The sequence below is a fragment of the Pygocentrus nattereri genome, chromosome 15, assembly GCF_015220715.1.
Source record: "Pygocentrus nattereri isolate fPygNat1 chromosome 15, fPygNat1.pri, whole genome shotgun sequence".
NCBI lineage: Eukaryota > Metazoa > Chordata > Actinopteri > Characiformes > Serrasalmidae > Pygocentrus > Pygocentrus nattereri.
Genome location: NC_051225.1, coordinates 21,136,933 through 21,162,821, shown reverse-complemented (window position 1 = coordinate 21,162,821; position 25,889 = coordinate 21,136,933). Strand labels below are relative to the sequence as shown.

The window sequence follows — 25,889 nt, the reverse complement described above, 5'->3', positions numbered from 1 at the left end:
TTTGCACTACCACATCTACCACACAACATTTAGCATTGAAACTTCATTAAGAAGGACTTTTCAATCAGTATACACAATGTTTTTGTGGATACTTGACAGAAACAGAAAACCTGAGCTGAGGTAGGCTGCCTGTAATAACTGAGCTAACACTGTTTAGCTGCTAGAAGGAGTGCCTGCTTAAGGTTACTAAATGTGCGTCTCTGTTCAAAGTTACCTATTGCCTATATCTACTATGGATGGTTCTGTAGTCCCGGTTGGGTTGAGGATACACCCAAAGTAAGAAATATAGGAGTTCTGGGGGGTCTGGGACTCCCTAATTAACCTCTTGGACCCCCTGAACGTCTCCAAATCAAAATTCTTCATAGCCTAGCAACTGAAACCAGACCCAGGATGCTTTTACAATATGCTGCTGCACATTTGTAAATCTGAAAACTTGCCCAATTTTCCAAGAGTTTGGTGGAAAGTGTGGAACTGTTTCTTATTTCTCAAACCAAAGACAATAGAGATTATGTGTAATATCTGAGTTAATGTTTATTAAAAAAAAAAAAAAATTTCTAGAAGAAAAATTGTTAAACCAAACATTTTGCTGCTAGCATAAGCAACAAGTTAACATAAGAAATCCCCATATATCAGGGTATATTTTGCATACTGGATACACCGTTTATGTAATGTGAGTTTGAAGGGGTTAAGCTGGTGGGTGGGGAGTGTATAAACTGCGTATGCCAGGGAGCTGAGTTCTCTCTCTGTTTGAAACATGACCTGTTGTTTCAATTTAAATAAATAAATAAATCTTCTTCTTCTTCTTTCGGCTGCTCCCTTTAGGGGTTGCCACAGCGGATCATCTGCCTCCATCTTGCCCTATCCATTGCCTCCTCTACTTTCACACCAACCATCTCCATGTCCACCTTCTCCACATCCATAAACCTTCTCTGAGATCTACCTCTTCTCCTTCTACCCGGCAGCTCCATCTCCAACATTCTTTACCCAATATATCCACTATTCCTCCACAACACATGTCCAAACCATCTCAACCTGGCCTCTCTGGCTTTATCTCCAAACTGCTCCACCTTCACTGTCTGATCTGCTCATTTCTAATATTGTCCATCCTTGTCACTCCCAACGAAAATCTCAGCATCTTCATCTCCGCCAGTCTCCAAACCATACATCATAGCAGGACGCACTACTGTCTTATAAACCTTCCCTTTCACTCTTGCTGCTATCCTTCTGTCACACATCAGCTCTGACATCCGTCTCCACCCACTCCATCCTGCCTGCACCCTCTTCCTCACCTCTTTTTTGCACTGTCCATTGCTCTGGATGGTTGACCCAAGATATTTGAAGTCATCCACCTTTACGACCTCTACTCCTTGCATCTTCACCTTTCCACCTGCCTCCCTCTCATTCACACACATGTATTCCGTCTTCAGTCCTCTCCTCTCCAGTGCAAACCTCCACCTCTCCAGATTCTCTTCCACCTGTTCTCTACTCTCACCACAGATTACAATGTCATCTGCAAACATACCATTGCAAACAAGAAGGGGCTCAAAGCTGATCATTGATGTAACCCTATCTTCACCTTGAAACCATTTGTCACTCCAACCGCACACCTCACCACTGTCTCACTATCCTCATACATGTCCTGCACCACCCTAACATGCCTTCTCTAGATCCACAAAGACACAATGTAGCTCCTTCTGACCTTCTCTGTACTTCTCTACGAACACTCTCAACGCAAAAATTGCATCTGTGGTACTCTTTCTGGGCATGACACCAAACTGCTGCTCACTGATCTGAACCTCTTGCCTTAGCCTTGCTTCATCAACTCTTTCCCATACCTTCATGGTGTGGCTCATCAACTTTATACCTCTGTAGTTACTGCAGCTCTGCACATCACCCTTGTTCTTAAAAATGGGGACCAATACACTACTTCTCCACTCATTGGCAGTCGTGGAGGTTAGGGATCCAGCCTTGTGACCTGAAGGTCGCCGGTTTGATCCCCAGAGCTGACAGCACATGACTGAGGTGTCCTTGAGCAAGACACCTAACCCCCAACTGCTCCCCGGGCGCTGCGGATTGGGCTTCCCACCGCTCTGGGCAAGTGTGCTCACTGCCCCCTAGTGTGTGTGTGCTCACTAGAGTGTATGTGGTGTTTCACTTCACAGATGGGTTAAATGCGGAGGTGAAATTAGTTGTGGGACTAATAAGGGTCTCTTAATCTTAATCAGGCATCCTCTCACTCTTCAGGATTTTGTTAAACAACCTGGTTAAAAAGTCCACTGCCTTCTCTCCTAAACATCTCCATACATCCACAGGTATATCATCTGGACCAACTGCCTTTCCATTCTTCATCCTTTTTAAAGCTGCCCTCACTTCCACCTCTCAACACTCTCTGTTCACTCACTAGTACATTTCCCTCTCTATCCTTTATCAGCCTATCCTGCTGTACATCCTTTCCAGCTATATCTCTCTGTTTAGCCAAACGATACAAGTCCTTTACTCCTTCTTTACTGTCCAGCCTCTCATACAGCTCATCATAGGCCTGAGCCTTTGCCTTTGCCACCATTCTTTTTGCTATGCGACTAGCCTCACAGTACTCCTGCCTACTTCCTTCATCTCTCTGGTTATCCCACTTTTTCTGTCTGCCTTCTTCTTCTGAATACTCTCCTGGACTTCCTCATTCCACCACCAACTTTCCTTGTCTTCTTTCCTCTGACCAGACGAAACATTCAACACATTCTTGCCAGTTTCTCTCACCACCTTAGCTGTAGTTTTCCAGTCCTCAGGTAGCTCCTCACTGCCCCCAAGGGCCTGTTGCAATTTTTCCCTGAACTGCATGCAACCATCCTCCTCCTTCAGCTTCCACCATCTAATCTTTGGCTCTGTCTTCACTCTCTTCCTCCTCTTTGTTTCTAATCTCATTCTACAGACAACCACCCTATGCTGCCTTGCTACACTTTCCCCTGGCACCACTTTACAATCTCCAATCTCCTTTAGGTGGCATCTCCTGCTAAGGATACAATCCACCTGTGTGCACCACCCTCCACTCTTGTATGTCACCCTGTGTTCTTCCCTCTTCTGAAAATACATGTTCACCACAGCCATTTCCATTCTCTTTGCAAAATCTACATCCATCTGACCTTCCACATTTCTGTCTTTCACACCATACATACCCAGCACCTCCCCTCTGTTTCCTTCACCAACATGTCCATTGAAGTCTGCACCAATCACTAATCTCTCCACTGTAGGGACACCATCTACCACTTCATCCATCTTACTCCAAAATTCCTCTTTCTCCTCTAACTGACAACCAACCTGTGGTGCATATGAACTGACCACATTGAAAATTACACCATCAACCTCCAACTTCAGGCTCATGATCCTGTCTGACACTCTCTTTACACCCAGAACACTTTTAACAAGCTGTTTCTTTAGGATAATCCCTACTCCATTTCTTTTCCTCTCTACACCATGATAGAACAGTTTGAATCCACCTCCAATGTTCCTGGCCTTGCTTCCTTTCCATCTGGTCTCCTGAACACACAGAATATCTATCTTCCTTCTCTCCATCATGTCTGCAAGCTCTCTGCCTTTACCAGTCATTGTCCCTATATTCAGAGTCCCTACTCTAACCTCCACACTCCTGCCTTTCCTTCTCTCTCGCTGCCTTCTAACCCGCCTTCCTCCTCTCCTCTTTAATGGTCTTCGACCTAAAGTAGTCCAATTTCCACTGGCACACTGCTGGTAAACAGCACCGGAGGCGGTCGTTGTTAACCCGGGCCTCGACTGATCCGGTATGGCAATCATATTTGTGATCTGCATGATAATTTTGGCATAAATTGTACGCGGGATGCCCTTCCTGACGCAACCCTCACCATTTATCCGGGCTTGGGACCGGCACCAGAAGTACACAAAGTACACCCCTAATGGCTGGTATTAAATAAATAAATAAATAAAAGTAAAAAATAACCACATGCAGCTTTAAAAAAAATATCTCACAAAGCCATTTCAGTTTTCGTTGTACTCCCTGTAGCCCATTTTTTTACCAAGTCAGGACACTTTTGTCCTGAAAATGTTGGCACAAAGGGAAGCTCATACTTGCTGAACGCAGAGTCTTTGGTAACAGTAAAGAAAAGACTTTATACTGATGACCTGATAATTCCAAGTCTCACCCTCCTGCTTCCCCAAGTGACATGCACTCAGAATACTACACACAGTTGATCACACCAGGCCCTCTTTTCACTTTCCTTCCCACGTTCTCTTTTGCTGCATATTCATGTGATGTGAATGTGAAAATTGCACAGTTTTTACCTGCATTGACTTCCAACAGCCTTTTCTTCCTCTGCTGCCGCTCCTGCTTCTCACGCTCTGCCTTCTCTTTGGCTGCCCTCGCTCTCCTCTGCTTCTCCTCCGCCTCCCGCCTCCGCCCATTCTCCTTCACCGCTTGCTGGAGGGGAAGAGAGAGAAAGAGAGATGACATTGAGATGCTGACAGCCAGACAGAAACACAAGCAGACAGACAAACATACATGTCAGACAATCCCAGATGAGCTCATTGGCGCATAGCCCACGGAGCACGATCCGTTCACAATCTTGGACAAGCTCGAGCCAACCAAGAGAGAGATAAGTGAAAAGCAAGAAGCGTGGAAGGTCACAGTGAAGGTAGCAAAGGCAATGTGAGCAGGAGCAGAACATTGTTTGGACACTTAGCAATACGAGCAGGAGAAACTGAAAGAAAGAGGGCAAACGAAAGAAGCAGAGAAGAGAACGCAATGAAGAAGAGAGTAGAGAGGCTGTTGAAAGTGAGAGGGAGAGTAAGAGGGATCTCATTAGCACAGTCACTCTTTTCTGTGATTCTGACAGCCTAGGACCACTTTAAAATATTTCCAAGAAAATCTGAGGGGTAAGTACAGAGCGTATTTTTCCCCCACCTCCCTTTCTTTCCTTTCTTCTTAAGCCATTAGCCATTGGAGAGGCTTGTTAGAAATTCGTAATGCCTGTTTTTCCCTGAGATGAGAGTTTTCTATGTGTGAGAATAAAGGCAATCAGGAGGAAAAAAGAAGCAAACCTGAAAAACATCATTAGGGCACGGTCACCCCGGCCTTCCATGTGTTCTCTTCTCTACTTTAGTTTCTCCTCTCTCTTGAAGCTCTCTAAAAGCTGAGATGTCATTGTTGGTTGCGTTTTTAAATACACCATGTAGAGCTCTGAAAATTACACATCTGGCATAGACATAAAGGATGGTCCACAAAACGAGAAAAAGAATAAGTGGGTCTGAAAATGCCTGAAAGGTGTCAAACACACAGACATGAAATCTGTGCATGTTCACGCTTTATAAAAGCCTCTCATGGTTACAAGTACATAACGCCAATGGCAGGGTTGTCTCCTGGACACTCCGCCTTGGAAAAGCATCACAAGGCAAAGGAGCAAGATTACACACTCTGTACCACTGACAGATTAGCTGAAGGTACAAAAGAAAAGTTTCAGCAGTAATTCTCATTTGCCCAACAATCCATACAGTAATGATAATGTCTTGGTGCTTTTTTTTTTTACCTAATCTCTATCTTTTCAATACCTACCTACCTACCTACCTACCTATCTATCCATCTCTGTACTGCATGGTCTATTACCATGACTGATAATTTAGGCTTTTTCCCGGTACTTCAAAAAGAACAGAAAACCCATAAATTCAAAGCTCGCTCATAACAGAATCCGATGGCCAGCTGCTAAATTCCGTGAGTTAACGGTTAAAATGCATGACTACATTGTGCAAATTTGCAATTATACTCATTACATCCTAATAGTAGTTTTGGATGAGACAGACTTGAGAGAATGTTTTATTTAAACCAATGCTATGAAGTTTAATGCAACTTTTATACACAGTAAAAAGCAAACCATCACTGTCCAAAAATGAAAAAATATATCTCCAAAATGGAAACTTTACAGGCCCCCGAATGGCACAACTGTCTGAGCGTTGACCCTATCATCAGGAGATTGTGAGTTCAATCCTTGGTGATGCTACAATCATTCATGGCCAAGAGCCCAAGAGGGCAAAATTGGCCTCACTCTCTGGGTGAGTAAGATGCACCCCCTCCCCCCCTCCATCATGCAGAGCAATGGCAGTCAGCGCAGGCGTCTGTTACCTGACATAACAGAACTGGCATTTGGCGCTTTCCTCCGAGCGTGTTTGGCTGTCCAATGTTAATGCTGCGTTAGCGGCAGTTCAAAAAGATGCATCGGTTGGCTTTACAGGTCTCAGTGAAAGCTTGTTCTAGCCTTCGCCCTCCTAGAGCTGGCAGTATCATGTGTTTGGGGGATTCATAACCAGTGGGTGGAATTGGATATGACTAAATTGTGGAGTAAATGGTGGGAGGTTAGTAACTTTACAGAAGCAGGCAAAAACATTCTTACCTTTAACTGTAAATTAACATGAAGTTTTATTCTGAAGCATTTCTGTTGGTTGGTGCATTATAAACTTCCATACAATGGAAAGGACAGAATTTGAATTTGTTTTAAACATGTTATTTTTATGTTTTGTTCCTTATTGTCTCCTATTAGGAATCTCTGTACATTCATAGCACTATGTTAACATATGTGTAACATATTGCCACAAATTGTTGTCCCTGGAAGAGGACTGTGCATTTAGACAATGTGAGATTTTTGAATGGCTATCCAGTTAACCATGGAGAAGAAAAAAACTGGCAAAAAAGAAAAAAGACTGAAATTGATGTAGAGCTGTGCTTTGCTTTTTAATGACGGCAGAAAATTGTTGTGTCATGTAAAGGAAACTAATTTTTGTTATCCAAGAATAGCAGTGGGATAAGAGCTAAGATGAGCTAACAGCTAACAGCTAGGCTACAACTAAACGCTGAAAGCAAACGGACAAGACGCATGCAAAATCTTTTTGCTGAGATAATGTGAATGCACTTTCACTTTGAAATATAAGCAAAATATTCATGTTTTACTATTCAATTAGAACAAAGTCACAGCTTCATTGCACTGTTTGTCTAAATATTTTCTAGGTGTTCATGTGATGAAATACAAATATACTGAATACTGGCACCCCAAATGTGCACATCCCCACTGGAAAACATATCTCAGACTGAAAGAATTAAACATACAGATTTAAATACTAATTTACAAATACCACTGACTGAAAACATTGGTGAAAATCTTATACAAAATTACATACTTTCCATAAACCTTTACTGACATATTTCTGGAACTGCCCAATGGCTTATAAGTGCATTTGAAGTCAACAGGGTTTTGCTCAAAGTACAGGGAAAAGCTCAAATTATTCTCTGTGGATTGGGGTAATCGAGCGTACACTACAGATATGGTATTCAGAGATTAGGCTGAAAAACGTTGGAAAATTCCTTTAAGATGTGCATTCTGCTGCCATGAAAGCTGGCAATCATTCCACTCTCCCACCTCCTTTAATGCCATGTGTGTGTCTTATCGAGGTCTCAAATTCCTCAAAAGCATTTCAATACCACTCACTCATCCTCATCTTATAACTGACTGTGAATTGAAAGTCTTCTCCAAGTCTCCAGCACCAACCTGCACAGTTATATATTCGCTATGTGGCTTAAAGATCTAAAAGATCCAGGCTTCCACACTCGTGTCTTTTATTAAGCTGGATATATGAGTATTGACATTGTGTGCAGACGTGGTATAACTTATACGATAACATTAATGGCGCTTATTCCCCGCAGCTTGTGCGGGGTTATGGCCACAGTCTTCCGCTATCGCAGTAAATCCATAGGAAGGCAGTGGATGGTGGGACAGATGCCTCTAAATCACCTTAAAGCAGCTTTCCTGCCCCCAGCTCCATGCCCGGGCCTCGCTCTCGCCCACTGCTTTGAGTGTTTTCATCAGAATTAGGAGAGGGGGAAGCAGTGAAGTGTGAACAGCCAACGCATGCACATCAGTATCAATGCAAGTATGAGGGAAAGAACAAGAACACTGATGTAATAACGTTCAAATGGATCACGCTTAAGGACAAGAGACGCCAAGCTTTCATTAGGAGACAGGTGAAGAGTTGCTGCCATTGTCAGTTTTTTATAAAACCCAGGCTATGGTAGAACTCACTGTTCCGCAGCACCATGCTGACCTGGAACATGCTCCAGTTATTCATATATCCAGTTGAATATAAACAAGGTTTTGGTTGTAACATTCCAATCATTTTTAATCATGCAAATGCTTTAATACTGAGAGATCCAATAATTGCCATTTTCTGTCATTAAGTTGCTCTAACAGAAGTGCTATACTCCTTTTATCTTGAAATTTCTTACCACTAATATGTATATATATATATATATATCCTGAATAAGTTTCAGCTTCACGAAACCTAACAAATGGAACTATGAAGGTGATTGACAGCTTCCTCTGTTAAAGATATGCAGGCTGTAAATAATCCTTGTATATGTGTACATGAAAGTATGAGAATGAGGTGTGAAATATGGGTTGAGCATCTTGTTTTATAGTAAAGGAAAAAAACGTACATTTATTACAGTAAAAAGTAATGCAGTTGCCATTGCCACTGTGTTAGTGCTTATTAAAGTAATAATTACTTTATATTCTTAGCATATATATATATATATATATATATATATATATATATATATATATATACATATATATATATATATATATATATATATATATATATATTGCTCAAAAAAATGAACACTTAAACAACACAATATAACTCTTAGGAAGCCACTTAGGAAGCAACACTGATTGACAATCAATTTCACAGCTGTTGGGCAAATGGAATAGACAACAGGTGGATATTATTAGCGATTAGCAAGACACACTCAATAAAGGAGTGGTTCTGCAGGTGGGGACCACAGACCACTTCTCAGTACCTTTCTGCTTTCTGGCTGATGTTTTGGTCACTTTTGAATGTTGGTGGTGCTTTCACACTCCTGGTAGCATGAGACGGACTCTACAACCCACACAAGTGGCTCAGGTAGTGCAGCTCATCCAGGATGGCACAACAATGTGAGCTGTGGCAAGAAGGTTTGCTGTGTCTGTCAGCGTAGTGTCCAGAGGCTGGAGGCGCTACAGGGAGACAGGCCAGTACACCAGGAGACGTGGAGGAGGCCGTAGGAGGGCAACAACCCAGCAGCAGGACCGCTACCCTTTATGCAAGGAGAACCAGGAGGAGCACTGCCAGAGCCCTGCAAAATGACCTCCAGCAGGCCACAAATGTGCATGTGTCTGCACAAACGGTTAGAAACCGACTCCATGAGGATGGTATGAGGGCCCGACGTCCACAGATGGGGGTTGTGCTCACAGCCCAACACCGTGCAGGACGCTTGGCATTTTCCAGAAAACACCAGGATTGGCAAATTCGCCACTGATTGAGCACATCTGGGACGTCATGTCTCGTTCCGTCCACCAACGCCACATTGCACCACAGACTGTCCAGGAGTTGGTGGCCACCTCATCAGGAGCATGCCCAGGCGTTGTAGGGAGGTCATACAGGCACGTGGAGGCCACACACAATACTGAGCCTCATTTTGACTTGTTTTAAGGACATTACATCAAAGTTGAATCAGCCTGTAGTGTTTTTCCACTTTAATTTTGTGTGTAACTCCAAATCCAGGCCTCCATCGGTTAATAAATTTGATTTCCATTGATGATTTTTGTGTGATTTTGTTGTCAGCACATACACCTTTGTACAGAACAAAGTATTCAATGAGAATATTTCATTCATTCAGATCTAGGATGTGTTATTTGAGTGTTCCCTTTATTTTTTTTGAGCAGTGTATATATGTAGAATGATTTACTTCAACTAAAAAACAAAAAACAAAACAATATTCTTCATGTGATTTTTACTACAAACGTCACGATGATCCAAAAAGGACCAGGCGGATCTACCTGTCAGGAGACTGTTGGACCTGATTGGTCCAAGAGCTATTCTAAATTTAACTTACCCCTGGAGCAGATTAGGTTTGCAGCATAAGTTTCCATTATAGCATAGTTAGTCAAAAGCGAATCATCATGACACAGAAAAGTCCAGATTAGATCGAACTAAGCCTAAAGTTAGGCTAAGCGAGAAATTCTGCTTTGCGAGACAGGACCCAGCTGAGAAAGGTTACAACCAGGAGCGGTAGAGTGATAACAGCAGGCAAAACAAGTCTAGAGAAAGTATAAAAACGCATCCACTGACAACAATGGGGCTGGGGTAGTAAAATCATTACATTGACTGACTGATCCATTAAAACATTCCTTGAATGGCTATGATGCAGATCTTTCAAAGTCAGATTGGGACATCTCAAATTTCTGGTAATGTATAAACTTGTGGTGTAGTTATTTTTAGCAGCAGTAAGACCACAGTAAGGTCCACAACCTGAGAAATGTCACTCTTCACCACAGATGGAAAAAAACCCCACTCCATCTGTATCAGAGAGATCATCAAATCACTTGTAGCCATCATCATGCCCCCTCCACAGAAGGTGATGTTGCTGGTGTCCTGAACCAGGTTCTCAGCGGGGTGACGGAATGGAGATGGCACAATTGTGCACTAGCTGTTTCATCAATTTATGGTACTTCAGACATGTGGCTCTTATCCAGAAGGCTCTGGGCAGCAAGGTCTGATCTGCTCAGTGGCTGACAGGGAAGTCAATGGTATAGTGCTCCTGATGTCGGCCACACATAGCTCCAACATCAATGGAGCAGGCTGACTGTAGAAGAGGCATCACGGGACAGCATTTAAGAAGCAGCTAGAGCCCAGAATAGCGCACATCTGACCCAGTGTATGGGACCATTATGTCCAGGCTGGCCTCACCAGAGGCACAGTAATTTTCATTCATTCAAATTGGGATAATGTTTTGCGTGTGCATGGTCTCAGATATAATAATCTGCTCAGCAGGAACTTCACCACTTCTGTATTGAGCAAATGGGACTCTGAAGTACTCATACAATTCCAGACTGCTCACTTGAGCCTCTACAAAGCCTGGCCCAGTTGCTGCTGGCAATGAAAAGGTTTTGGGCTGCAGAAGTGTTCACATGTCCACATGCCGTTGGGTGGGCCAGCGGCTTATGAGTCCCTTATTCTGATTCCTGGACTGACCCTTTCCAGACATACGGTAATAATAATAGGCTTCTTAGATGGACAAAATACAGTGTCTGCTTAATGTCACTTAATGCTCTCCAACAGGTTTGGGTCGCCACATGCAGTGATGAGACTGCATATACACACACACACACACACACACACACACACACACACACACACACACACACACACACACACACACACACACACACACACACATTAAGAGCAGCAAACTGGAAAACTACAGTTCCCCTTGAAACTACACATAGCATAGTGGTATAAAAGCTCCTAGAACCACACATAAGACGGAATATGTGGCCACTGTTGCATTCTCTGCGTTCAAATAATACCACGGAATTACTGAAAGTAACAAACTTACTGCAAAATAGCTTAACAAATTGGAAAAAAATACAACATAAATACAAAAAGTGCAACAACTTTTGCACAGAATATTTTATGCTTTATTATCCAGCAAATAAACAGTAACTGTGCATTAAAACGAGCAGAAGTGTGTTCCCCCGTAGATGATGTGTTAGTCTTGCAAACAACTGTAATGCAAATTAAATGCAATATAATCATTTTTAATGGAAAACATTTCTTTCTTTAGGGTCAAATTTGAGCAAATAAGACAGGTGCAATTATTCATGATTAACTATACAAAAATAGCATGATCACTGTGGTTAATTATTTTAACTCATTTATCTGTAATCTTAAAAAATTAATACATTATTTCAAAACATCCACTGCCATTTACAGCTTGTGAGTTGTGTCAAACTGACTTTTTAAATTCTGACTAGAAGTTAAAAGCTTTTTTTTTTTTTAATATCTGGGACAATATGCATGTCAATACAGGCTTGGACGAAGCCCATTGTGATAAGACAAAAAGATACACAGATTTGCTCGCTCAAGCGCTCGTTAACCAGCCTTGCTGTTAGCCACTGGTCAGCAACTCTGTGTGTGAGCGTGCGTGTGGAGATGACTGATGAGGGCTGGAGAGTGAATCCCACACACACAGCAGAGGCTGGGGAAACTCCTCTGCCTGTACTATCCATCTCCACCAAATGACCACTAAGCATCAAGGAGCAAAACACTCCTACACACCATTAGCGCAGAGCTTACTCTGCTTTTTCATTCACAGTGATTAAATGATACACAGTGTGGCCCAACACACATGTGCAAGCCATGTCCAGGCCTCGACTTGAAGGGGGGGCCTGCCTATTTTCCTCATTGCCTTACTTACAATAAATGAGTAAATCATTTAAATAATAATAATATAGTCTTACATCGAACAGAATCTATCATGACATTCCATAAGGTCACATTGATGATGTGTGGCACTGTGGTTTTCAAGAACTATATTAGGTTGCTATGAGGCTCAAAACGGGCCTACAGGTCTGCATACGCTTTACCTCTCGGCACCTCAACCTGCATTTGTTTTAGCGATGTGTGTCTAAACCAGCCAACAGTTGGTGAGGAAAGCTAAATGGTGCGGCATGGCTGCTAAAGGTTTTGAAAATATGAATAAAACAAAATATAAATAAAAACATAAAAGTAACGGTACTAACACACTGTCTCAATTAATGCTTATCGTGTAATCTCTTCATTAGGTGTTTATTTATAACCAGTGGAGATGAAGTGTTAAAATTAATTACACCAAGACATGGCTAAATTAGCAATATCCTCCATTTTCAGTGCTGCTGCACAATGACGCAGCCCCTTCAGAGGGGAACACAGACAAACAGCAGCGCCAGGGAATTTATAGTGAGAAGACCTGCCACTCCATAATGTCTTCCTGTTTGCCAGACACTAGAGGGCATGTCCAAAATGAATGGGATAGATGGAGCAGTAGGGCAAAATCATAGTTTATAAAAGCTTCATCATTTTAATGTAAACGTATTCAATCCTTTCCTGAACATTTTAACAATGCTGTTACATTTTTGCGTGTCTTTGAACTCGAGTTAAAGAAGTTTAACACAGCGCCTCATGACGTTCATGATGTCAATGGAACGGCTTAGTAAAATGGGAAGATACTGGTAAGTTTTGTTTGATTTTTCTTAATGAAATACATCCTTCCACTTTCCAAAACTAAAATGTCCAACACAAATGGTTAAAAACATTCATTGTTCGCTTTGAGCCATTTAGCTCAATTCGCCCTCTAGCGTTCAGCATGTTTTTGATGTTTTGGGAGAGTGCTCCAGTGGTGCCATTGGTTAATTCATGTGACAAAGTTCACCAAAGTTAAACCCCACATGAAGCTTTGCACTGCCCAAAACCACCATTTGTGGCAAATTCCACCAAAAGTACTGTAATTTTGCAAGTGAAAGTTCACAGATAAAAGCTAGTGTAACTGGGAGCACAGCAGGCAGCTAAATACTAGGAATCAACTCTCCCTAATAACAGCATTAGTTGTGCACAATAAAATGTAAGTAAATGAAAACAGTAAGTTTAAGTTCCTATGTTTGCAATGTCTAACTAAATCAGATTCAATTAGCAGGATAAGTGGTTCACATATACCAGAAGTGCTTAACCTGGGGTTCTCAACGTAATTACAGGGGGCTCCCAAGTATGGTGCTATGAAAAAATATACTTTAGAGAAAATGATTTTGATGAGTTGCTGGCAAAAAGCTATGCCAGCAGAGTAGGAAAAATGCAAGAACAGGAAAAATGAATTTGTTTCTGAAAAATAATAAATGAAGAAACTTTTTTATATCCACATATTGCCGCTTCTCACTCGAGATGTAAAAATATTAGAACTCAATTAGCAGCATCAAATTTTGCTTCTTGCCGAGGTGAACATCAGAAAAGTCAGCCATTAGAAAGCAAAAGGGTGAGCTTTGCCGTCTCCTTTCTGAAAATGACTAAACAGAGAAATGTTTCTAAATCAACATGCTGCCACTTATCACTGAGTCATAACAATTTTCACAAAATATGTTCACCCTAAAAAGAGGCTCACTCGAAAAAAGTTTATGCACATATTCTCAAATTATTTCCAGCTGGTTTTCCTAGAGTTAACCCCCACCACAACATTAATATGGCAAGGGGTTTGGTGGGGTCTACACATGATTGACACTACATCCAGAACACAAAGCCATTTGAAAAGCTATTGAGTGTGGAGCGAGAGACAGAGAAGCAGAGACTCACACTGCATCCAAAAAAGGGCACAATGCTCAATGCTGTTATGGGTGATTGATGCTCAACAAACTGGGTTCTGAGAGCTGGCCCTCTCATAAGACTTTCCTTAATATGGATCATTAGAGCTGTACATTTACTTCTAATCATCACGCGCTAATCTAATAGACTTAGCCAGGCTGTTCCTTATGCCCTCTAAAACACAACACTGTTTCACGTGACCCACCACCACCTCCTCCATCAGCCCAATCAGAAACCCAGCCCAAGGCTTCTCATTTGACAAACCAGGCAGTAGAGGTGTTACGGCGGGGGCTAGGGGGAAAGGGGCAGGGGAGGCAAGATGTTGAATTTTGAGAGAAAAAAAATGCTTTTGCTCTTCTCACTCGACTCTTCTTCTCATTAAAGCAACTGGTCTTCTTTCTTCCAGCCGCCGCTTGAACTTAATTATGGCGAGTGCGCCAGGACTGAGGGCCTGGCAGTTTCCCCCACTGCTCCCTTCAAACGCAGTCTGACGAGATGAGCTGCAGTCGGAGACAGTGCAGATAGAGTGAGTGAAACTAATTTCACTAACCGTAATTGCTTTGGCTTGAGGCAGAAGAGGGCTGCTTTTATTTACATTGAAGAACACTACCAATGTCAAAAGACAGCATTCGCCAACTTTCAAGTCAAATATTAGAATCATCAGAGTGAACGCTGCTCTTGTGCTGAAGCCCATGTAAAGATTTCTTGAAAACTTTTATTAGCTTTGCACATCCTACATAACAGACCAACATCACAGCTATATGTCTAAGTCTATACTCATACGTCTGTACTCATTAAATGAAGCTCTAAATAAAGAAATTTCAAAAAAGAGATTGACCGGTCCTCTGAAATGTGATGCTTAAACAAATCGTATATTCCAAAACACCACTGGTTCACATGCCAAGTCGATTTCGACACAAAGCAAGCAAAAGGGCAAATTCAATTTACACATTCGATTAGAATACCATACAATGTGTAGCGTGGGCGCTAAACAAACGATGTCAATGGTGAGAGATAAAATCTGTGTAATGCTGTGCCCAGCAGTTCTCTGTTCATGCTAGTCAAACTCCCAGTTAAAGACAATACCCAGTCAATAGGCTCCGTCAATGCCATTAGTCTGAGGGTGAGGGGGCCAAAAGAGGCCTCTTTAGCCCGAGTTAATGACTATTAGAGAGAAGAGGCAATGCAAAAGTGTTCAGCCTCTGTGTTCAGTCGACAGGAACGTGAAGAAGAGAGGATGTTAATGTCGGGCGACTACATTGAAACAGAGGAAGAGCAGAGCATTTCAGAGAGTGCCAAAAGAGAGAGAAAAGAAAAAAAAAAAAAAAAAAAAAAAAAATCACTGAATTTATGGACTTTAGCACAGCAGCTCGTCACAAAGTTCTTAAGCGAAAGATCTTTTTAAAAGAAAATTGAGAGCCAATATTTAAAAAGGAAGAGAACTTGGAGGACGCCTCTCTCTATTACACTGAGTATCTAGAGCGTGAACGCAACAAATAACGACTCCTCCTGTTAATTTACTATTTCAGAGAGCAATCATAGTAATTGTATTTAAATCTACCTAATTTTGCTCAACCTAAAATCACCTTTCAATGGATAGTTCTTTAAAGAACCATTCTGTAAATGAAATGTGTGAGTGTAATGAAGATTTCATTAATGAAGATTAAGTTCAAGAAACATCAAAATGATGCAAAGGTTATACAAATTACCAGTTAACTTTTCCTAGACCTGAACATCCAAACCACATATGCTTCCTTTGTGTCACCTGCAGCCAGCCAACACATTTTTCCCCAAAATGCTAAACATCACACACAAGGTCAACACACTTGGAGGAGAATGCTAACTGCTATTTTTTTAATGTCAATGAATACATTAGCTAGCATCAGGATGAGTGATGGGAAGAAGGAGTGCTATCTATGCTGTCTTGGACAGATGGCTTTTTTAAAAAGGTGAAGATTAAACCCACAATCTCTGAACAATCAACTTAGCTACCATTAAAAATGAACAAACAAACAAATAAATGAATATATTCACCCGAAAAAGGCCATTATGTGTCCAGTTAATCCTAGTTAAATAGCTGCCGTGTACTTTGGCTGAATACTTTTCATTTTAGAAAAACATACATCACAATTCTTTACTTACTTACTTACTTACCTACCTATCTATCTATCTATCTATCTATCTATCTATCTATCTATCTATCTATCTATCTATCTATCTATCTATCTATCTATCTATCTATCTATCGTTTATTTGTTTGTTTGTATATTTGTTTGTTTTATAATTGTTTTCAGTTTAAAATGCTACCCTGCCCCAGCTTACTAAGTTGCTGCAACAAACCAGAGAATCTACACTCGAGTGACTTTTCACATGCATCCAAAATAAACATTAATAAATAAGCACTGCATGCTGCAGTTTGTCATTAGTTGAAACAATCCGTAAAACTTGCTCAGCCGTGCAACAATTGCTATGAAAGTCTTTGTGGGCGGAAATCGGCATGGTCAATTATCGCTCAGCACTGCACTTAAAATGGAGCTTAATCAGGACTCTTCCCAACTCAATTCATATCAAATGCATGCTTTTCTACCTCCTTCCTACTTTATTCATCTTCAGCCACGCTCAATTGGATTCCTGTCAGCTCCATACTTCAGCTGCAGGTCGCCTTCCAACGAGTGAGTAAGCAAAGGGCAAAGAGAGGGCATCCTCTCTCTCTCCCGAGCCGCATGCAACCCTCCGCACTCTTGAGTTCAGAGCTTAAGCGCTGCAGGGCTGGGGTGAGGGCATGGCAGGCATTAGCATGTCTCAAGCTGCTGGTGTTGGAGTCAGCGCAGACCTGCCGCTGACGGCCTGATTGAACAATATGCTAAATTTAGTGTCCATTAGTGAGGCTGTACTAGCACAGGCTCAATTGACTCCAAGCCAATCAGTTTATTTTGTAGGGCTTGAGTATGTGAATGTCCAGAAGTGTGGGACAATGTAACAATGTTAGATGTTGATTGGATAGAGCTTCTAGCTATAAGTCAAAGGTCAACAACAGTAATGATAGCATGCAGCTGGCTGGCGTAGGAACTCCCACTGACGGGATTATGGGACACAAGCTGGTGAAGGCCAAAGGAGGGCATGCAGAAAGGGCAAGCAGAGAGCGCGGCAGAGACCGCAAACGAGAGAGAGAGAGAGAGAGCGAGAGAGAAAGAACGTGCAAGAGAGAGAAAGAGAGAGACAGCGAGCAAGAGAGAGAAAGAGAAATAGAGAGAGAAAGAGAGAGAAAGAGAAATAGAGAGAGAAAGAGAGAGAGCGAGCAAGAGAGAGAGAGAGAGAGAGAGAGAGAGAGAGAGAGAGAGAGAGAGAGAGAGAGAGAGACAGAGAGAGAGAGAACCATATGTATGGGGGGAGGAAATTATCATGTGTGAATGCACTCTGAACCACTGTCAGCATTCACACTTCAACAAAGGACAGTGTCCATCCCTCTGCCTCTTGCCGGGTGAACCAGTCTCGGCCACAGCCATGGAAAAGCCTTCCCAGCAGATGGTGATGCACTGAATAAGCACTCATAGCTCTGAGAGAACTTGATCTTTGGCCTTCTAATTCGCTGGCCAGTTCTGCTCAACAATTCACAGACCAGTAATGCTCTCTTTTTTTTTCTGGCAGTGATTTACATGCAATAATGAATTCTCAGCACTTCCCAAAGCTTATGGGGAGGTGTGAAATCAAATTGCTATTATTATGTCCCCTCAAAGTCCCATTTTATTCATACGCTTTGATTCAAATTTAAACATCGAGGGCCATTCTGTGGGTAATGCTGCTCTTCACACTTTCCTAATTAATACAAATATGGCATATTTTCGTCCCTTTCTCTCTAATGCTGTGGACAATGTGCTATATTGAGCAGAACTGATAAAGCAGAACAGGAGCTAGCAATCTAGGTAGCCTGTGCGCGTCCACCTCTACCCTTCTCTAATCAGGTAATGGGAATAATCAGAGCTTGAGGTTTAACATGGCCTGCAGCAAAGGAGAGGAGCACCTTCATCTGTCGTTCATTTCACCACTCTATTTCAGGAGCTCTGTCTCTCTCACCTTCTCCCGCTCCCCTCCGTATGCAGGGTAATTATAAGGAGGCTAGGTGAAGTGGGTCGTAGCGTAGAGGTGCTCTCCCCTTTGTTCCACTCTTCTCCTCTACACCTCTTCTTACAGAAATTCAATTATTCGCAAGAGCTTCATCGACCAGCATTAAAACTGAAGATCAACTTTTTCTTACAATTATATTAATTCAGTCTTCTTGCTCATGATTATTTAATGTATCCTAAGCATCCATCTGTTTTCAGTATTGTCTGCAATGTCGGTGGAGGATGTAAAGATACACTCAGTTGCTGATACTGGGGTCCTGGGCTTTTAATTTAAAATAAAACTTGTACAGAAATAAAAACTAACACTTGCAAAAAAATACAAATAAAAACAAGCTTTTGGCAAGGAAAGCTTGCAACCTAGCCACAAATCTGTTTCTGACAAAAGCACTGACGGTAAAAGGGAATGAGGCAGTGCTAAAATTAACGCTAAAAGAAAACAATGCTAGCCTTGCTGGGGCACGCTCCCTGCCTAGTATACAAACACAGCACAGCACCTCTGAGCTTTCAATGACTCCATAGTGAGCAGTGTGAGAATAGTGATCTGAACATCATGAGTGTGAGGACGTGTTGGTGTATATATTTCGAGAGACAAGAATGTCAACAAGACTTTGCTTAGATTCATTTTCGGATTATTTTATATAATCTGTAAAAACAGCACAGATTTTACAATTAATTTTTAACTGTTTATCTTATACTTGTCAAACACCTTCTATTACAGCTTTTATCATAACACCAAAAACTAAAAATAAATAAAAACCACTGGCGCAAAAGTTAACACATTACTATTACATTAACATGACAAAACATTAACAGAAAAAAATGTAAATGCTGTTAAAGCAAAAACTAAGCTGTAAAAACCTTTTTCTAATTCACTGTTTTCGTGGTGTCATGAAAACCAACATATTTACAATGATCCACATATTCAGCCTACAGCAGTTTAGCTCCCCCCGTTCTGCCCACAATAGTCTAGCCCTGCTCATTCACACTAAAGTTAGAAGGAATGTTTCAGCCCAGACTTTTTTTTTCTATGAAACAGCATTCAATTGCAACTGAGGTCATATAGTTAACTCCACCAATATAGGCAACCCTAGTAATTATGAGCAAAATGAGCTGTACAAAAATATTCTCAATTACCCTTTTTGATCTTTCATTCAGAATATTAGCAAAAATCTAACCTTTATTAAAAAGTGTAATGACAAAGTGTAAAAACTAAATGTAGTCACTGACAAAAAAATCTAAAAAAATGTGCCTTTTTAATTTTAACCTGAGCAATTAGTAACACTTAAATGGTCGGCCATGCCTTTCTGTTTTACTGGGGAATTTAGGCGAGATAAAACACAGAGCAAATTCTTTCAGTCATCCATCAGTGTGAGAATACAGCAGTGATGTGCAACAAAAGGTTGCTGAGCTGCACAATGGAACTGGCTGCAAGCAAACGACTAGAGAGTTACAATTGCTCATTTCTACTAACAGGGGAATATTTAAGAAGTTTAAAACAACTGGAGATGTCAAGAATCTGCCAGGAAGAGGATATATGCCTATTCTGACCCCACCTACACAATGTATCTCTAACTATAATCAAACACCAGTTACATAAACTCAAGCTGTTTGAGGGGAGTTGCCACAAGAAGCCTCTGCTGTCAAGGACCAACAAACTCGAACTTCAGTGGGGCCTTGTTTGATCAGATGAGACCAAAATAGATGTTTCTGGCAACAAACACCAGACGTGGATTTGGCGTGGACAATGGATAGCCATGGAGAAATGTAACCCATTGCAGGTTTGTTTTCCTTCCAAAAGCCCTGGACAATTTATTCAGATACAAAGTATCACAGACTCCAGCAAGTATCAACAGAACAGAATTCAAAGCCATGAAAGTTAAACTGGACCATAATGCAAGGCATGTCTTAAAATCAACACAAAATAGTTCACTGACCACAGAATTAAGTTTTTGCCATGGCCACCCCTTTTCCCTGGCCTAAATCTGTGGGATTAGCTGAAGAAGAGAGCCCACAAGTATGGAATCTAAAGGATCTGGAGAGGTTCTGCATGGAGAAATGGACTCAGATCCTTTGCCACGTGTTCTCCAGTCTCATTAAGCAATATAGAAGAAGAGCTGTTATCTTTGCAAAGGAAGGCTGCACAAAAATTAAATGAAGGGGGTGTCAATAATCGTGGATAATAGATGATGAAAGGTCGAAAGGATCAGCAATTAAAAATTTAGCTTTAGAGTTCCAATATTTGTGAAGGACTATGTATATCAGTCTTAAAGGCACAGTAACAAAAACAGCTTGCTAAATTCTAAAGAATAAGAGAGGTTGGAAAATGGCCCTGTGGAAATCTATTATGATGAAATTTGGTTCATAAGACAACAGAAGTTGTGAAGTGGACCTCAAAGAGGAAAATTAAAATGAAAGAAAAGTAGCATATGGGCCCTTTAATTAATGCAATTGTATCAAATACGTAATTAACTGAATGCAGCTAATACTGCCTATGTCTAGGATGAATGTTGCCATAACCAATATTTTAGCACTGTGATGTATTGCATCGTGATGTACTATCACACTTCTAATTGTCTCTTTTTAGTGAAAGGTCTCATCTCCAGCTCCACAACCTCCTTACTATAACGGGAAAACAGAGTGATAAGGGACAAAGGAGGGGGAGGTGGTGAGTGTGTGCACTTCTTGGAATGGGTGCAGTGATGGCCAAAAACAATCTTCATCCAAACACAGGCGTCCTGTCAGTGTCACTCAGGAGAGAAAAAGGCCCAAACTAGAAAAGACTGAGAGAATAAAACACTGTGTGTGTTTGTGTGTGACCGAGAGGATGATTGAGTGTGTGTGCATGCAGGAATGTGCAAGTGCACAGAAGAATCTGTGTGTACGTGGAGTAGAAGAGTATGTGCCTGACTGTTGGTCCCCTGCCACTCCTCAGCATTGATTTAAACAAGCTGCTACTGAGGGGTGGAAGCTCACTGGCCTGAAAAAGGGTTGTGCCAGTGTTTCACTCTCTCTTTTGTGTGTGTGTGTATATGTGTGTTTGGCCAGACCCACAGGGGGCAAACCCAATTTGATGACCTTCTAAATAGCCTCCTCCCAAATGACCAAATGACAGGCTCAAACGGCTGAAACTAAGCCAAAGAGACAGGCTGTTCTCAGAGATGACAACCTGAAGTAAAGAGTTGTCTTTATGATTTATCATTTACAAATGTAACTAATAATGAGGTGGCAACCACGGTGTAATCATTGTTATACTAAGGTACCGGTGACTGCAGTCAATTGGGAAAAATGTCACTAAAAACTGCCACAGTCTGCCATTCTTCCAAAAGTGAAAATTTTAGATTTAAGATTTTCAGGTCAATAATGAGGCCTCTATGATAACGCTAATTTCTAATGCCAATTTGTATGAGTTCAAAATTCCAAAGTAATAGATAATTATTTTGAGTAACATGATGGGAACTAACTAAACTGCACTGACAAACAGAATCAAACACAAAACAACATAGTACCTTGTACCTACATAGTTCCTTGAAGTTTGTAACATATATTAACATATTTTACCTTGTATCTGTTTTATAGTGACTCAGAGTAAAGAGTCCTGGCATAGAACTGCTGCCTTTGTTTGCCATTTCTAACAACTAACCAAAACCTGGTTATATAAGCACTGGTAATCATAGTCAGTGACGTATCTAGGACCTCAAGTAGGCCTAGAATTACTTTTATTCTTTACAAAATCAACCCAACCCATTATAAATCGAAACAATTGATTTGAACTGTTAGTTTCTAATTATTGTTAGTATTTAATCTGATATGTAAGTCCAGCTCATAAAGTCCTAAGCAATGGGAGCTTGCTTGTCTATATCTACCTAAATACCACCGGATAAAAAAGCTTGCAATTTTGTCAAGTCACCACATTATTTCTGCACTAAACATGTAACTCTGTAAACATGTAAGCTGCCCACAACCACCATGATTTTCTCAGTTCCATTCCAATTGTCCATTAGCACGTGCATATGTGAACAGTTTTCTGCGTTTATTGTAAGCAGTTGTTCTAGCTGGATGCTGGGCATTCGCAATGTGCAGATTGCTGGGTTCATGTATCAAGTTCTGAGTCACAGCACTACTGGACACTACAAGTGCTTCACTTTAATAAACACAAAATTACAAAAATGGCGACAAACTCTTGATGAGTCTGATATTAAATAAAAATAAACCAAAACTTTGAGACTCTTATAGATTATGCACTGAAGACCTCAAAGATCCTGCATGTTCCTCTCAAGTGAATACTCTCTTCAACCCAATAAAACACAGTTATGATGCAGTATCACTGCTACAATTGCACCACAGATGAGCAAAGTAGTGGTTTCAGTGGGGGCTGCTTTAAGTGGTGCACCACAGGAGTGCATTATCATGCATCTGATGGAAGGCCTGTCGTCAGCCTGTTCCCCAAATTTCTGAATTTCCATCAAGAAATCATTTAAAATAATAAAAGCAATGAGATTCGTCTCATCATCGCCGCAGCCAAGTGGAAAATAACTTTGCATTTCAAATGGCATTTCATAAAGCAGACAGCCTGCGCCTCTTTCGTCAGATTACTACGCTGTAACAGGCAGAATAGGAATGAGAGCAGTGTGTGAGAGCGCACATGCAAACACGCACACACACTTAGAGACACACACGCAGGGACATACTCAGAGAGACAAATGTGCACGCACACACCACATCAGTTGTAGTGAATAAAAGACAAAAGGCGCAGGAGTGTGAAATCCATTTTGGTGGTTTGTGTGTTGAGCCGTCAGTCTAGCGCTGAAGAGTGCTGTCGTGCTGCTAATTAGCGGCATTATCTCTGCCCCCCAGTCCAGCACTGCACACATACTGCTCGTTGCACAAACTCTGGCCACATCAGCCCAGAGGGAGAAAGAGGGGAAATTGCCTTTGGTTTGGGTCAGCGTGAGGCTTGTGCAAAAGGAACACAATTTCATTTGCAATAATAAAGGGTGATATACTGGTTCTGGTTGAAATTCTTCATAAGATATGTGGTTTATCAGCATGTTACAAACACAGGGAGATAATGCAATGTACAAAGACTGCCAAATATTCTATGGTTAGCCTGTTTAGTTAAATGGCTAAGTTAGGGATGTTTCAGTCATATTTCAATTAAAATGAAAACATGGCAGTCCCTCATCTCCTGTTTGAGTAACTTTTCCAGTTTGTTTCTGAGGGAGCAGACAAATATGAAGACATCTGACTGTATCTGGTTCAGTTCTGTTTGCATTCTGCTTAAACAAAAATTGTACATTTCAGAAAGTTTTTATGTGGCTACATCTATACCGTCCATCTGTTGACCGATCATACATGCTTTATTAGAAAGTTCTACTTTGCTGCTGCACAGTTAAAGACGACAGCCAATCCATCATCAGTAGTCAATTTCTGACCAGCCACTCTATGGCGGATTTATAATAATAATAATTATTATTATTATTATTTTTGTTTTTAAGATGATGGGCCACTCTCAACCTTGCAGAGCGTTGCCATGTAACAACTCCAGCAAACTGTCTCTGATACACTCTTATCATAATGCATGACCTATCATGTCATGTCACTCCTGTGTCAGGAATTGTCCACCACACAAATACCTGGTCAACAGTGGTCCTGTGGTCAGAAACTGACCAAGGATGAATGGGGCAGAGGATGGCTGACACTCTGTGCATAGTAATAGTTTGCAATTGTACACTTATATAGTGGACCTACAAGATAGAAGGACCTCATAAAGTGGCTAAGATTGGATTGATATATGTTTCTAATAAACTGCGTAACAAGTGTAGGAGCCAGTGTAAGCTGATGGTCCTCAACCCTATTTCTGTCTCCAAGCTACAACCCCAATTCCAATGAAGTTGGGACATTGTGTAAAACATACATAAAAACAGAATATGACGATTTGCAACATATATTCGATTGAATACAAGAAGACAAGATATTTAATGCTCAAACAGATAAACTTTATTGTTTTTTGCAAATATTCACTCATTTTGAATTTGATGCCTGCAACATGTTCCAAAGAAGTTGGGACAGAGGCATGTTTACCAGTGTGTTACATCACCTTTCCTTTTAACAACGCTCAATAAGGCGACTGGGGACACTAATTGTTGAAGCTTTGTAGGTGGAATTCTTTCCCATTCTTACTGATGTACAACTTCAGTTGCTCAGCAGTCCGGGGTCTCCGTTGTTGTATTTTGTGCTTCATAATGCGCCACACATTTTCAATGGCAGACAGGTCTGGACTGCAGGCAGGTCAGTCTAGTACCCGCACTCTTTTACTACGAAGCCACGCTGTTGTAACACGTGCAGAATGTGGCTTGGCATTGTCTTGCTGAAATAACGGGACGTCCCTGAAAAAGACGTTGCATGGATGGCAGCATATGTTGCTCCAAAACCTGTATGTACCTTTCAGCATTAATGGTGCCTTCACAGATGTGCAGGTTACCCATGCCATGGGCACTAACACACCCCCATACCATCAGAGATATTGGCTTTTGAACTTCGCGCTGATAACAATCCGGACAGCGCTTTTCCTGCCCAGAGGACACGACGTCCATGATTTCCAAAAACAATTTGAAATGTGGACTCGTCAGACCACAGGACACTTTTCCACTTTACATCAGTCCATCTCAGATGAGCTCGGGCCCAGAGAAGCCAGCGGCGTTTCTGGGTGTTGTTGATATCTGGCTTTCGCTTTGCATGGCAGAGTTTTAACTTGCACTTGTAGATGGAGCGACAATCGGTGTTCACTGACAGCGTTTTTCTGAAATGTTCCTGAGCCCATGTGGTAATATCCGTTACAGAATGATGTTGGTTTTTAATGCAGTGCTGCCTGAAGGATTGAAGGTCACGGGCATTCAATGTTGGTTTTCTGCTTTGCTGTTTACTTGCAGAGATTTCTCCAGATTCTCTGAATCTTTTGATGATATTATGGAGTGTAGATGATGAAATCCCTAAATTCCTTGCAATTGCATGTTGTGAAACGTTGTTCTTAAACTATTGGACTATTTGCTCACGCAGTTATTCACAAAGTGGTGAACCTCACCCCATCCTTGCTTGTGAACGACTGAGCCTTTCAGGGATGCTCCCTTTATACCCAATCATGACACTCACCTGTTTGCAATTAACCTGTTCACCTGTGGAATGTTCCAAACAGGTGTTTTTTAAGCATTCCTCAACTTCCCCAGTCTTTTTTTGCCCCTGTCCCAACTTCTTTGTATGTGTTGCAGGCATCAAACTCAAAATGAGTGAATATTTGCAATAAACAATGAAGTTTATCTGTTTGAACATTAAATATCTTGTCTTTGTAGTGTATTCAATTGAATATAGGTTGAAAAGGATTTGCAAGTCATCGTGTTCTGTTTTTATTTGTTTTACACAACGTCCCAACTTCATTGGAATTGGCGTCGTACATGTCAAAACTTCAGAGCAGAGGTGGACGAAGTCCACAAATCATGTACTTGAGTTAAAGTAGAGATACCCAAGGTAAAATATTACTCCAGTAAAAGTAGAAGT

The 25,889-nt window shown here is 41.3% G+C and overlaps 1 protein-coding gene across 4 annotated transcripts in view; it reads right to left on the bottom strand.

The window, feature by feature from the left end:
• Positions 1 to 25,889, bottom strand: part of diaph3 (diaphanous-related formin 3) — a 468,447-nt gene that overhangs the window by 128,689 nt on the left and 313,869 nt on the right. For all 4 annotated transcript variants that reach the window (XM_017699480.2, XM_017699484.2, XM_017699482.2 and 1 more), the window contains one exon: positions 4,309 to 4,444. In XM_017699480.2, coding sequence (XP_017554969.1) covers positions 4,309 to 4,444 — 136 coding nt within the window. The remainder of the gene's footprint in view (positions 1 to 4,308; positions 4,445 to 25,889) is intronic.